Source organism: Centroberyx affinis, unplaced genomic scaffold (genome assembly GCF_046629955.1).
Source record: "Centroberyx affinis isolate AG114_WGS23_722 - 3 ecotype Tasmania unplaced genomic scaffold, CSIRO-AGI_Caff_v1 ptg003420l_1, whole genome shotgun sequence".
Taxonomy (NCBI): domain Eukaryota; kingdom Metazoa; phylum Chordata; class Actinopteri; order Beryciformes; family Berycidae; genus Centroberyx; species Centroberyx affinis.
Window position 1 is genome coordinate 131,815 of NW_027281396.1, and position 15,633 is coordinate 147,447.

General features: G+C 43.8%; 1 protein-coding gene across 1 annotated transcript; it reads left to right on the top strand.

Moving 5' to 3' along the window:
• The first annotated feature begins 352 nt into the window (after nt 1-352).
• On the top strand, nt 353-13,903 carry chrnb1l (cholinergic receptor, nicotinic, beta 1 (muscle) like). Its single transcript, XM_071539182.1, is given in 11 exon segments — nt 353-428; nt 2,265-2,398; nt 3,069-3,102; nt 3,746-3,866; nt 4,841-4,949; nt 5,112-5,259; nt 5,687-5,872; nt 6,164-6,387; nt 6,588-6,766; nt 13,365-13,503; nt 13,763-13,903. Coding segments are annotated over 11 exon segments (1,491 nt in total).
• The last annotated feature ends 1,730 nt before the right edge of the window (nt 13,904-15,633 follow it).

The following is a 15,633-nucleotide window of genomic DNA, read 5'->3' on the forward strand; positions in this document are numbered from 1 at the left end:
CACCCGTGGAGCCATGGCCACAAAGAGACGAAGAGGGGAAAGAGGGAGGGAAAGGAGAGAGAGTGTGGTAGAAATCACCACGGCCTTTAGCTGAACGGTGGGCGCTGGTAGAGCTGCCAGCTAGCTGCGATCCACTGGAGCTGTGCATGTATCTGCTGGATCTGGACCTGGAAAGGTACGTGCGTGAGCTTTTGGAGACGCTCACCCATCAAGCTTCCTGGTGAGGGGGCGGCAGGGGGAGTCACAGTGCCTGGGTGTGGTGGATGGTAAAGGCCATTGGTTGGCCAGAGAAAAGGGCAAAGAAGGTGTCATGGCGGTCTTTGGCAGACAAACGAAGATGAAGACGATGGCGATGATGATGAACATCAAAGTGAGGATGAACACCCTTCTTATCGTTGTATGCAGCTGCCTGTGTTTCACTTTCACTGGTAAGGCTAGTGTGAGGCATGCTGTGTTTTGGTTGCGTTTGTGTGTTGTGGATGACTCAAAGAACTCATGATGGATTTTTTAACCTGTGTCATTCAAATGAAAGACATAGATGTTTGCATTTGATAGCTGAAATATACTGAAAGAGGGGGAGGGAAAGAGAAGCAAGAGTGCTTGACTGCCTTTGACTTTGACCCTCTGACCCCACAATGGGGTTGGAAAATAAATAGTTGCCCTGCGCTTGTTGGTGACCTCTGGAGGGTGTTGTGGAGGAGCGTCCCCATCCCTCTGTCTGTCCTACCGCTACTACCTATTTCCTAAAGAGTATCCTGTCTTCACCTTCATTTGAAGACGTGTCCTTACAGAACTAAGGGAGCAGCCAGACAGAAACAGATGACATACACATTCATATATGGATCTATCACTCTCTGTTCTTTGTCCAATTGGAATGCGAAACCATCAGGGTGTACAAATGGGGGTTGTAGTGGAGTGACTTGGTCCCTCTGTCAGTCCTACTACCTGTGTGATTTTACTACAGTATTTCCTCAAAGAAGATGTGGGCCAGCAGAAATAGAACAGCAAAGAGAGACCGAAAGTGAGTAGGAGAAACAGAGAGGGACATCCCCACACTAAGGGTTTCTTTCCCCTATATCCTCTCTATTCCCCTTGAAAAAAAACACAAAAAGACCCCAGACTCTCCTGCTCTGGAACATATAATGAATCATATTAACGCTTCATTGTTTGATAATCAGAGTCTATTTTCGGCCCTGGTGGAGCTGGTATCCCAGACATCCCTTTGATCCCATTCCCCTGCTGCATATCGATTACATTAGCTCAGTCACCTTTGCTACCCATCGTACACCACCGGCACCAGCACCTGCCCCGGGGACCGCTTCCTTTGCATGTCCTTTCTGTCCTTCTCTGTCTCTGGAAGTCTTTTTTGCATGTTGTTTTTTTTTACATATATGGAATTAAAGTCAACCCGTCATCAGTAGATTTCGAAACATTTTTGGACACACCTGTCATCAGTGCGCAGTGCGCAGTGTTCTTGTGATTGCATTGGAAGGCAAACAAATGAATACTAAATCTTTTTCAACAAATGACTTTTTGACAAATGACAATGAGACTTCCTCTAATTGATTTCTCCAGCTCTGACACGTGTCTCCAATATTTGTTCACAGTTCAAAAAGGAATAGTACCTATCCCATTTGCTGGACGCCTTTAGATTCTCAATCAGTACCATGACTGCCTATATATTTAGAACGGGGGGTCCCAGTGGGAATCAAACCCCTGAACACTGCAGGCTTTACTTATTGATCTACAGAGGAACAGACTATGCTCAAAGATGCAAAGTGACACATGTACTTTTGTGGCATGTTGCTTTATATGATTCTGACAGCTTTGGTCTTTTCCACTAACTCTTGATTTGACTCTAACTCTTGTTCTCTCACTTTGATTTCCACCATTGACCCTGCTTCTTGTTTTGCCTTTATTCTCTTCTTTCCTCTCCCTCTCTTTCTTTGTGTTTTATTCCAAAATGCTATATATCCATTTGGGACTAAACATTACCTTGTAGTCAATACTCAAACTGTCCAAGTTTTGATAATTACATCCACTATAGTGTGACATTTTCTAAGTAAAGACTTTAAGACAAACATATCATTCAATCAAATATGCTGGCTTTATTTTCAAGCCTTGTGTCTTTCTCCTGTTCTTCGCTGCTATTATTTGATCAGATGACTGTGTTGGATTTATCAGGTTTCCTTTTTTCCCCCAATATTTGTTCTCTTTCCGTCCATCCATCCATCCATCCATCCATCCATCTATCATCCATCCAGAAGCATCAGCGACAGAGAGGAGGCTCCATCAGAAGCTATTCGAGAACTACAACCTGAAGGTCCGACCAGCTCCCTCGTGGGAGGAGAGGGTGATGGTCCGAGTGGGGATGACCCTCTCCCAGCTTGTCAGCTTGGTACTTATACACACACAAACACACACATACACACACACACACACACACACACACACACACACACACACACACACACACCAATACAAGAGGATGCACACAAGCACATAACTTCTATATGCATATACAGTACATATACTTGCATAAGCATATACCCACATTCAGAATGCTTTGTGCACATGGAAGGTATTTTATGAAACTATACACACACACATACAAAGACAGCAGCCACATGCATATGCACACACACACACACACACACACACACACACACACACACACACACACAGTGTACACAAACACATACACTCATGAATTCCACACATTTGGAGTCCTTTGAACACATCAGGGTAATTTATGAAGCTATCTTATGAAAGTGCAGTCCTATCCTCCTGTACTCCACATCTCTCTCTCTCTCTCACACACACACACACACACACACACACACACACACACACTCTCCCCTGGTAGCGTTGTTGGCAGTTAGCCGGCGGCTGCTAAGTTCAGCAGCATTGCACGGTCGTCCAATCATACATACCCAATTAGTTTCTATGGAGCGGGATTGAAAGTAGCAGCGCTGTCATGCACAAGACACAGTACCATTCCTAATGTCTCTCTCTCTCTCTCTCTCTCTCTCTCTCTCTCTCTCTGTCTCTCTTTCTCTCCGCTGCAGAACGAGAAGAAGAGCGAGATGACAACCAATTCATCTTCATCACCGAGCGCCGCTCTCCTCCCCTGACTCCTCTCCTCTCCTCTCTCTCTCTCTCTGTCTCTCTCTCCGCTGCTCTCTCGCTCTGCCCTCAAATGGACTTGTCACTTTTTATAACCACAAATTATTTCTTGCTGTATCTCGCGCTCTCTTTCGTCTTCGCTCGGCCCGTTCCTCGCCTTCGCTAATTAGAATTCTGAACGGCCTGAGTGTTTGTGACAGTGGTGTGTGTGTGTGTGTGTGTGCGTGTGCGTGTGTGTGTGTGTGTGTGTGTGCGTGTGTGTGTGTGTGTGTGTGTGCGTGTGTGTGTGCATGTGTGTGTGATAGTGGTTTGTAGATCACTGGGATTTAAATGACTTATCAAAGACAGGAGAAACAAGGTTGTAAATGATAGAGACATCAGAGCACCGTGGTAATGATTTCACCTCCTGTCTGTCTTTCTTTCTTTCTTTCTTTCTTTCTTGCTTGCTTGCTTGTTTTCTTTATATTTCCCTCATATTCTTTCTTTTCTCTTTCTGTATATTTTCCTTCCTTCTTTCCCTCCTTCCTTCCTTCCTACTCTCCCCCTCCCTTCCTTCCTTCCCCTCTTCCTTCCCCCTCCCTCCCTCCTCCCTCCCTTCCTTCCTTCCTTCCTTCCTCCCTTCCTTCCTAGGCATGGACAGACTACAGGTTGTCGTGGAACCCAGAGGAATATGACAATATTAATGTTTTGAGGATTCCTCCCAACAAAGTGTGGCGTCCCGACATCTACCTCATCAACAAGTGAGCTTCCTGTCCTTCAGTCACACAGTGCTTCATGCCTTCAGCCATCCATCATCCATAATACCATCCACACCATCCATCATACCTTAAAGTGGATTCACCAACCTGATAGTTCCTATGAAGCCAAAAAGAACGACATGTTCACATCGTACTTCAAAATATGTTTAGAGATATGTTTCAAAATATACAAAAACCATATGTAGAAATATATTTCTACATATGGATGACATTCACTAAAGATAAAAATGTTGTACTCAGACACCACTGGTCTGATTGGCCTGATAGGGACACTATAACTGAAGGTCAAATTTTCAAACTATGAAAGGCCATAACTGGTCCCATTCTGATTAAACTTGGAGGGGTGAAGCATCTTGTAACTGATTGGCCCAAACATTGCCTGCATCATATGGTTCCAAATATATTTTTAAATGGCCAAAATGTATGTGAAAATATTAACAGATATATGCTGCTTGCATTGCCTCTGATGGCTGAAAGATAATTTGGACAGTCATTTTTCCATATTATAAAATTAAGCATCCAGAATTATTAAAAAATGTCAAATTTTCTTCCAGTTGTCTCAGGAAATACAATTGGATGGTTCATAAGATTGCATTTTCTTTGATTATGAGAAGTCATGGCTCAAAACTCAATGTATAGAAAAAAAAAAAAGTTAGTGCCCACTTTTGTAGAATAACAAACCAAAAGTCAAGGCCGCTTGAGTTCCCCTTTAACAAAGACCCTGATACCTCACTGCATGCCTGCTTTCTGTCATCATTTGATTTCATTTGTTTATCCATCTGCCAAAATGATCATGGGTCTCACTCCCTTCTGGGGTTTTCTAACAAATCATTATTCCAAAATGAGATATCAACTATTTACTGCTAGTATGAAAGTGAAACTTGTGAAAGACATTTATTGGCTAAATGATGGGATCATCATCTGAAACTTGACTTCCTCTCTCTCTCTCTGCACAGTAATGACGGCCAGTTTGACGTGGCTCTGTATGTCAACGTCTTGGTTTACAGTGATGGGACGGTCAACTGGCTTCCCCCAGCCATCTACCGCAGCAGCTGCGCTTTAGAGGTGCAGTCTGGAGCCAACACACCACACCGCTACTGTCTGATGAAAAGCTTGTATCTCCAGAAAAAAAAAAAGACGTATTTCTAAATATCCTCGAGAAGTGATATAGCAACTCGTACTCATGGTTGAAGCTGAAGTGAGGCCCGAACTTCTCCATTCCCACAGGTGGCGTACTTCCCATTTGACTGGCAGAATTGCAGCATGGTGTTCCGCTCCTACACCTACGATGCATCTGAGGTGGATCTGCAGTATTTCCTGGATGAAGAAGGCCAAGAGATCCATGAGATTGTCATAGATGACAATGCTTTCACTGGTTGGTGCCTTGAGTAACACCATCCACTTCCTATAGGCTTTAGTTGGTTTGTCCATCTTTGCATCTGTCTCTATAGGTGGCTTCTATCACAGAAGTACAATCATTTGCTTTGTATAATCTCCCAGTTGCTTACTCTTACTCTACTATTACTCTTCAGAATTCATTCTTATTTAAAGCATTGATTTCTGTTCTACCACAAAAGACCCTATCCTCATATCACTTACATACGTTTCGTACCACTTGCTATGATGTACACCATGAATTCATGTCCTATGTCAGCCTAAAAAGGTGGGTAAACTGAATTGTATGTATCCTTGTTGAGGGAGAAGAGAGCTCGTTCTTCTCCTTCACTTCTAATCTCACCTTTCCTTCAGGTCCCAATGCTCCATTTCATTGTACTTCCCCGTCGCCTTGTGCTTCTCCACAGAGAACGGGGAGTGGGCCATCTGTCACAAACCCAGCAGGAAGAACGTCAAGGAGGACCTGTATGAGGACATCACCTTTTACCTTATCATAGAGAGGAAGCCGCTTTTCTACATCATCAACATCATTGTGCCCTGCATCCTCACCAGCGTGCTGGCCATATTTGTCTTCTATCTGCCTCCCGGAGCAGGTCAGGACATCTCACATGTTGTGGCATCATGACTAGAACACTTTGGGAATGTTAAGTCATTTGGGGGTGAAGCAATCCTTATCCCAAGATTGGTTGTGTCGTGTCATGACATTGGACAATGGCTGTGTCCAACAATTTTTAAAAATAAAGCCTATTTGCCCAATTGTGTGTTTCACAAAGTGCGCTGTCAGATGAAATCACACCTTGTCAGCACCAAACAGCAGCCAGCAGTGGCAAAATTTCTGCTACGCTATCGTAATTCACTCTCTAAACTGTCCCTGTTGTCTCCAGGAGAAAAGATGACCCTCTCCATCTCTGTCCTCATCGCTCTGACCGTCTTCATGCTCCTGCTGGCCGACAAGGTCCCCGAAACCTCCCTCGGCATCCCTATCATCGTCAACTATGTCATGTTCACCATGATCCTGGTCACCTTCTCTGTCATCCTGAGCGTGGTGGTCCTCAACCTGCACCACCGGACCCCCAGCACACATATCATGCCAGCCTGGGTTCGCAAGGTGAGGCTGGGGTTGTTTAAGCCCCATCTGTGGAGGTGTCGGGAAAGATGGAACGAGGCAGAGTGTGACCTATCTGCTGCTGTAGGCATTCCAAGGCATTTTCAGGATGTGCAAAATAGCAGCAGTAGTATCAGAATTTAGTAAGCATCCATCCAGGCTGTTTAATTACTCACCCTGACTTATGAACTTTAACCTCCCAGGTGTTTATCCACTTCCTGCCCAAATACATCGGCATGGAGAGGCCAAACCCAGAGGAACCTCTGGTGGAGGAGGAGCCCAGTGACGGCACGCCCCTCCAGAGCATCGACGGGTGGCGGCCTGGAGGAGAGTACTTCTTCCGCAAGATTAACCCTGATCTGGTCCTACCCTGGAAAGGCAGGTAAGGCCACATTCATAATTTACCATGAAGTCATTTGCCAGAAACATGTTTCACTCCTTTTTGATGGGAGTAAGCGAGTTGTCTATACAAGGTGTGAATTGAAAGTTGTCCAGTCACTTGAAAAAGTGGTATAGTTCCAGAATAGAGAGAGAGAGAGATCCCTCCTCCATGACACCTAAACTGACAGGCTGAAATTGATGTGAATGGGAAGTGCGAAGTGTCCAGTTGCCTGAAAATAGACATTCTGTTCATCTGGGTAAAATGAAGGATTTACAAAGAAGTATGTGCTCAGCACACCAATGATATATGGAAATGTCCAAAACAGCTATGGCAAATGTTCTTTTTCTGCAGATGAGCCACTGCTTTCTGGAGTACAAATCACACTTTACATATGGTCACTATTGGGTGAAAACCTCATAAATCCAATTTTGGTGATTTCCATATTTTAACTTCATGGTCCTCAATAGAAAATTCTACAAACCTTTAGTTTATGAAACCCTTTTAAAACCAAAGTGTTTTTCTTAGTTCCTGAAAAAAAGCTGACATTTTGGAGATACAAGGTTTTACCCAAAATTTTTACTCAACAATGGTCCTAACAGAGATTTTACAGTACAGTTAGTCATATCCTCAAGAGGAAGATATAACTGACTCAACAATAGCTGCCTAATCTGACTTAATCTGGAGAGTCTGTTAATTACGACAGCACTGGTGCCATTACATACTTCACTGTTGCCATTTAGTTATTTCATGAAAAGGCAGACAACAAACTGGCCCTACCACACAATAGCTACCTTTTCCTACCATGTAGAAGTAGGTTACTATGATACTTTCTCAACCCTAGTATTACTGTATCTTCTTAGTTTTTTATAAAATGAGGTTTATTGATTTCCCATAACAACAAGAGTCATAAAGACATATAGAAAAAACAGTTCCACTGCAGCAAACCCCATTGGATCAGACTCCGAAGACGGCAAGATCTTGGCTGAAATTATTGAGAAAGATGAAGTGCCAAAGAGTTACAGTGTCCCATATTACCTGTCAAGACCGTTGGAAATCATAAACCTGAAATGATGACCATCAGAATCGTCCATCCTGATTCAACCGCTCTCTAGGCTGGGATGTGCTGATCCTGAAGTTGTACCAGGGAGAAAGCTATTTCTATTAGTGTTAATAAGACCCAGCCAAGGTATGAATCTTCTTTGTAGTGTGAGCCAAAATGTAAATGCTGTGTCTGCTGCCAGACTTGCTATTACAGTAAAGTACACAGTGTGCTAGACTTGGCAGAGCTGCAGCCATCACCACAGCGGCTCAGAGAATGTACCGTGGCAGCGATGTGCAGTTCCTCGACTCTCATATAACCATATTTAATCATGCAGCAACGTGCAAGCTATCGTGATCAACAAATATGACAAAAGTGGCGGATGGATGTTGTGTAGTTATGGACCAACACAGATTGGGACCATCAATGAAATTCAGAATTAAAAATCTGCTCAGGTGTTCTGCATCCTTCACCCAGAGGAGCCAAATGCACAGGATAGTTTCTGATAATGGTCTTCAATGGGACAACCTTGGTTCAAACTCTGTGTCATTATTATTATCATGGGTTTCAGAATAAAATAATAAAATTAATCTTCCTGTGCGCCATTTTTCCAGAAAAGAGCCACCAGACATCGGGTTTACAGGAACTGTAAAAGCTTTCAAGAACTGGATATAGGTAGAATCACTATTGTGTCATAACAATCATGAGAGTTTTGCTACCAGAGAATAGCAAAACAGACATTTATCTCGGCCTATATGAAAATGTCGTGGATTATTACTTTAAACCAAACGGTCTCACCAAGTCTAGTCCCCCGGCCCTCTCTGTCTCCATCCAGCCCATTCAGCGATGATAAACACCTTTGACGGCTTCACTCGGTGGGCCAGGCTAATCTGCCAGTGCCACCCCAGCCTTGCCACCCAGCCCCGGCTTCATAAACGGGTCCACGGCCCCCCCAGAGCCAGACACGGTGGTGGGCATCTCTCATCCCGTTCCAAAGGCATCAGATTCAGCCCCAGCTAAGCCCCGCGCCCCCGTCCGCAGTCGCCAGCCCCTAAGCCTCTGTTTAGGTTGGGCATTAGGGGGTAATCCCGGGGGGGGGGGAGGAGGGGGAGGAGGGGCGGGGGGAGCGAGGGATGGATAGGGGTAGCCGAGTGGAAGGGAAGACCGGCGCTGAGTGATCGGGGCAGAGGAGGATTTTTTTTTTTTTGATGTGGAGGAGAGATCGCTTCAAGGCAGATAGAAACGCCGGCACCACTGTCCACTCAGTGTAATCTGCCGTTTTTCATTCTCTCTCTATCTGTTCATCCGTTTCTCTCCATCTCTCCCCCCGTAATTCTGTCAGAGAGCTAGTTAGAAGCCAGGTGCTGCCCTTTACAGCACCTTTTACGAGAATCGTGCTCATGTATGGTGCTGTACGTGTGAACGTGTGTGTGTATTTATTTGGTGTGAGCATGTGTGAGTGGGCGCACGATATCTGTGTGCCTGCTGCACGTCTCCCATGCGTGACTGCTGTGTGTGTCGGTGAGAATTCAATTATCATTCTGTTTCCATTCCATTTATGAGTCCACATAGTCTATGTGTGGATGCAAGTATACATATCTATATTGTGTGTGTGTATGTGTGCGTCATGGTGAGAGGCGCTCCATCTGTCTGTGGTAATGAATAGAAGCCGTGGAATGTGGATGGCACGCAGCATGCAGAACACCGCATAGCTGGGCCGTGAGCTGTGGCCACACACACACACACACACACACACACACACACACACACACACACTCCACCCTTTCTTCCAGAGCTCCCGGTCCCCCATTTTTATTGTCCAAAAGGGCATCTGTTGTCACGGTATCTCCCTGTGACCCTGATAACATATCATGCTCCTTCTCTGACGCCTCGCCCTCACTGGTGCCAGGGGTTCTGCACATAATATACACTACACACATCACATGCTACACTACATACATGCATGCAGCCATGTAATTGAAGGTGCCAATCTGACAGGTGCATTGTGGTGCCAAGCCACAAGCCTTCAGGATGTGATACATGATGTGTATCATGGTGCTTAGTGCTCTCTCTGTCTCTCTCTCTCTCTCTCTCTCTCTCCCTCTCTCTCTCTCTCTCCCACTCACTCACTCTTTCTCTCCCTCAATAATCTCAATAGTTCATGTGCATGTAACAATAATGGTAACAAAAGAAAACAAGGCAACAGTAAACATGTCCCCCCTGAAGTGTTGCAATCCACCTTGTCACCTTGTTTTGACCGGTAATTGCAGCGCCCCCCCTTGGGCCAATCAGTGGACTTTTGAAAATACTTGAACACAGTGGTGAGATGCATCATTCTCTCAAGATTTGCCAAAATCCGATCAGTGCTGTCTGTTTGTTTGTCCGTATTGCAGGATATCTCAAACAGGTGCATGTAACAAATAAACAAATGAACAAACAAACATATGAATGAACAAAGGAACGAACAAACACGAGAGAGAATGTATAAACAAGTGAACAAGCAAACAAATTAACAAATTAACAAACAAGCAAACACATGAACGAATGAACATTTTGAGGAAATAAAATAAAATAATAATAAAATAACGCCACTAACAGAAAACGATCATAATCTCAACACACTGGTGCAGTTTCACTATGATACTATGATGCTAACAATACAACAATAGCAATGTTATTGTTTCTTATGCTTGCATGTGCATGCTCCATTATGTATGGTTGAGGAACAGGACAGGTGTAGTAAAGGACATCCCCCCCCCCCCCCCCCCACACACACACACACACACACACACAGACACACACACACACCCTCCGCCATAAACCAGCATCCTCACCGCTCGCAAATAACTTTCCCTGCCGCACAGAGAGAGACCTGATGTCCAGTGGACGTTGCATGACATCCAAGCCTTCATTACACTGTTACATGTCCAGTAACGTGACATTGGGCTGAAGGGTAGACGTGCGCTGTTGGCATGCAGTCACTATAGATGCCATATACAGCCCTCGTTAGCAATGTTGATGGATGGATCATGCTATAAGGCTAAATGACTGTCATAAGTACGCTAGTATTCAGACATAGAGCCGTCAACCACCATGTGACAGCATTTAATGTGTCAGATATCTGATTTATTAGGTGCTGGGAGTCCTTTCAGTCCATTGAACAAGCAGCCACACCACTGGATTGAGATATTAGAAAGATAAGTCATTAGAATTTGTTAGCAAGACTAATGCAAGTCAATAGGGCTGAAAACCATTCCTCTGAAAAATCATATTTATGTTTTTCTGTGTACGTTATGCCGTGGAACAGTTAGGGAACTGTTGGGAATGTGCTGCATGGCATTTTTCAGATAAATACTGTTAAGCCCCAGTGGCTTTGTAGCATTACTAAGCAATGCTGTTGAATTCTGCCTCCAATATCTCAAAAAACGAAACACAAGGCAAGTTTACACTTTGTGCATAAAGTAAAACAACTTTCACTTCATGATCAATCAGATAGGCTGTTATCTGAATGATCAACTATCCCAATATTATTCACTTTTCATATGTTCCTAAAGATTTATCCTTTTCAGTAAAATACAGTTTCGTAAATAAAGTCATTCTCACTAGCACAATGGTCACAGTACTAGATCCTGATTTGCAATCAATTCAAATGATGTTAAACCTTCAAGACCAGCTGTGATGTGCTAACTGGAGATAATCTGAAAGTTCCTGTAAAAATGACTGGATTTTGCTAGCTTTGAGACTTGATCAAATATCTTCATCGATACATCCTATATAATGGCTTCCTGTAAGGGACAGAAAATGAGAAAGTTCAAGTTTCTCTCATGCAACATTGCCACACAGCCCGGTGACCACATGCTGGTGTCATTCCTTTCAGTACAGATGAAAAAACACACCACAAGCTCCAGTGCAAAAACGAATTTAAACAAAAACCGATAAGCCATGTAGTGTGCAACAGTGAAATATGTAGAATGCATCTATACTCACAGGAAGCGAGGGGTGGATGGGGTGGTGGGGAGCACAGGGCAGTGGTAGCTGGCAGTTAACACCCAGTTTATGTGTTTGGTTGACCCTGGGTGACTGTGTAGTATGGCCAGGCATGAGGTTTGCATGACCTGACCTGCTCAAATTTAACACTAAAAGGGAGAATCATGGCGGCTCAAGTTGGGTAGCGTTGGCTTCAGCACAGTGCGTTAAAGCATCACATGACCATTTATCTAAACTCCTGATGTACAGTATATCTGTGTTTTGAGGTGTTGATGGACAGCTGTGATGGTCGTTACTCTAAATGTGAGGTGGGTCAAAGGTCAATGGGCTCATCCATACAGCAAAGACAAAACGCTGGCTGTGATATCCGGTTTCCACACTGTAAGAAAATAGAGAATGAAAACCTCTCCTTCTGCCCATCCATACGTTTTGGCGTATGGAACAGCTGTGTGGAGCAAGAATGGAGGGGGGGGGGGGGTCAAAGGTCACGGCGTCGCAAAATGTTGACCCAACGCTGCGCCAATGTCACCCCTGTGTGTCAGGAGTGTGCCGCTGTCACTCAGGGCCCCGCAGGGCTGTAGAGGGGGCCTACTGCAGTTCTGCCAGTCATTGGCTAGAGGGAACACAAGGACACATAGCTTAGCAGACACACCGGCATGTGAAGAAAGGACTAATGAAGAAGAAGCACTGACACCTCGGTCTATATGTCCTCCACTAGACAGCTAATGTCAGTGATGGTACAAACGGTGGTCTGTTTAAGCAAAGGGTAACTATGCCAGTTATTCATAACCAACGAAACATAAATCCAAACTTATGACGTGATTGTGAAGGGTGTCGCTGCATTTTAGAACTGCTTTCTGCGGGCATGTGTAAGTATTTAGCATGACATTCTTCACCAGAGAGATGTTCCCAAGATCACATTGGTGCATGTGCACTGTACTGGTGCTTTGGCATGGATCACTACTGTGGAATTGTTGCTGCAAAAAATGTCCATATTAACAAACTGAATTTTAAAATCTTGTATTGAGTCTTAAAATTAAAAAAATTAAAAAATCATATATACTAGTATCAAAATAATGTCACTGTCGAGTTGATTTGCATTGTAGTGAAGTTGAAATTATGATTTTTTTCACTTATTCCTGTGAAAAAGTGTACAAACAAACAATGATGGACTTCCCCTAAGATGGACATTTTTTACAGTGTATTCTTTAACAACTCCACACTAAAGCAGCAGGACGTTGCACAGGTATGCAAAATCACTTGGGATCCTCTCTCTAGTGATGAATATTATGCTAAACGCTTAAATATGCCATATGAAAGAAGTCACAAAATGCAGCAACACCCTTCCTAAGATATTATAAGTTGGGATTTATGTTTAAAATAAGATTTTAAGAGGCAATGTTTGACTAAATGACTTGTTGCAGTACATTAAGTGCATAACGGTCTATGGCAATCCAGCTCCCAGTTTCCATGCCTTCCATTTCTCTTATTCAGCATCCTTCCCTCTCACTTCTTTTCTTCAATTCTCTCCCTATCTCTCCCTCCCTCCCTCCCTTTCTCTCTCTCTGTAAGGAGCGAGAGCACAGTGCAGCTCCAGAGGCACTTAGACACTGACAGCTACTGTCTGATCCTGCCTCCCAACCTGAAGTCAGCCATCGCCGCTGTCACATACATGGCTGAGCAACTGAAGAAGCAGGACACGGACGACACAGTGAGACCATGCGCACTCACACAAGGGGCACACACACACACACACACACACACACACACACACCCTCTGTCAAGCAGCTTGTTGTTCAGCCAGTCTATTCTGTAGTTACTAGGCACAGAGTGTTCCAAACATCCCCCGGCGATGTTCATGTCATTGCGTACATACAGTACTCTGCTGATTCAGCACTCGTGTGTGTGGGTGTGTGTGTGTGTGTGTGTGTGTGTGTGTGTGTGTGTGTGTGTGTGTGTGTGTCCTGCAGATGACAGGAGACTGGCAGTTCATAGCCCTGGTGGTGGACCGTCTCTTCCTGTGGTTGTTTGTCATCATCACCACCCTGGGCACCCTGGCCATGTTCTTGGACGCCAGCTTCAACTATACGCCCGACAACCCCTTCCCATAGAGGCCGACACACACACACACACACACACACACACACACAGATGCATACACACACACAAGACCCGGATAGATCTTTGCATTTGTTTTAGCATATGGTACATGGGTGAGTACAATTCATATAGTGCCAAGTAAGTTTTTCATTACAGAAATGTCATCTAAATTAACTTTCAAACTTATTTTCTGGGATTGTCTGAGTTTGCTGGCACTCATTGTTGGCTGAAATAAATCCTGGAAAGTATTTGCAAATCCTATTTGACCCAGGTGAGGCACACACACACACACAGTTGGAGCTCGATGTATTGCGTGGTCGTCACTTTTACTCTTCGGTAGCCTACTCTTATGAGATTACCAAATCTGACTTTCCATATATTCCATGTTTCTATCGCCATCCTCAGAAATGTTTTGTAAGTTCAGCATGCCGAGAAATCCCACCATATAGACATGTACACAGTCTTTTCCCACAGGTCACATGATAACAGAATCCACTATGTTGAAGGTAAACATAGTAATTAAGGGATATGTGGTAACACCTTTATGGTTGTGCATTACTTTTGTGTAAATCATGTATTTAATGCATTGTGATCTTCTTTATTTGAATGTAAAGGTTTGAAATACACTTATCTTAAAGTGTATTTTTTCTATTTTGTGGTGATGAAGTACCACCTTGTTCACTGATGTACTCTACTCAACAAACTGCTCACTGCATCATCACAGAATTGTTTGGGTTTGACTGTCCAGTCCAGTCTGAAGTATGAAGGACATTCATCCTCTCACTGAGATAACTGTCTTTATTTTACTGCTCATAAATCATGTCTTCCCAAAATCAGATTCACCCAAATACCTTTGTCAGGCAGTTGAGGGATTGTAATGCTGGCTTTTTGCCATTAGGGGGCAGTAATATTATGGTAATTAAAAAGATGATAAAACCATGAACTACAGTTGAACACAAACTGCAACCAAAAAGTTACATATACATTACAAGAACATATTTACATGATCGTCTTAGTTTTTATTTTATTTTTTAAGACCCCATATTGACATAACTCACATTAGCCTCACACTGCTTATGATAATGTATACTCTGAATTTATATAATAAAGATTGATATATTGACTGAATTTTTAAATTCTTGCTCTATCGGGAGAATCAGTCTATCCAATTCCATCATGATCCATCTCATGAATCCTCCATCTCTCTGAGTGATTCACTGGTTGTTGTTGCCATCCAAATCACACTCAAACGGTTACATCATCTTGTTGTGTTGAAGGACTCCCCTCTCACCCCATCTTCAACCCTTACGCCTTGATCATTCAAGTGCCTTACTGCCTAGCAACACCGTTTCTCTGGCCCACCTGCCCTCTCACAGAAAAACAAGTTCTTCAACACAGACACAGGAACCCCACACCAAAACGAGCCTGTTAAAGAGAGGTTATGATTGCCTCAGAATATGTTTGAAGCTGATTTTTAAATGTAAAAGCACACCTGTCTCCGGAAAACGGAAACACACTAGATTCACCCTGTTTGCCCAAATTATATTTTGGTGTTGGCTATATACACATAAAGTACCAACTGTCTCCTAAACAGCAATGAGTAGCGCTTTGTCCAGAGAAAGTTTTACTCACCAACATTAGATCTTTTGTCCATTTGGTATCAGTGGTTAGCACTGTTTGTCTGTTGGACTGGCAACTTGTCCAGGGTGTTTCCCTGCGTTCCACCCAGTGCATGCTGGGA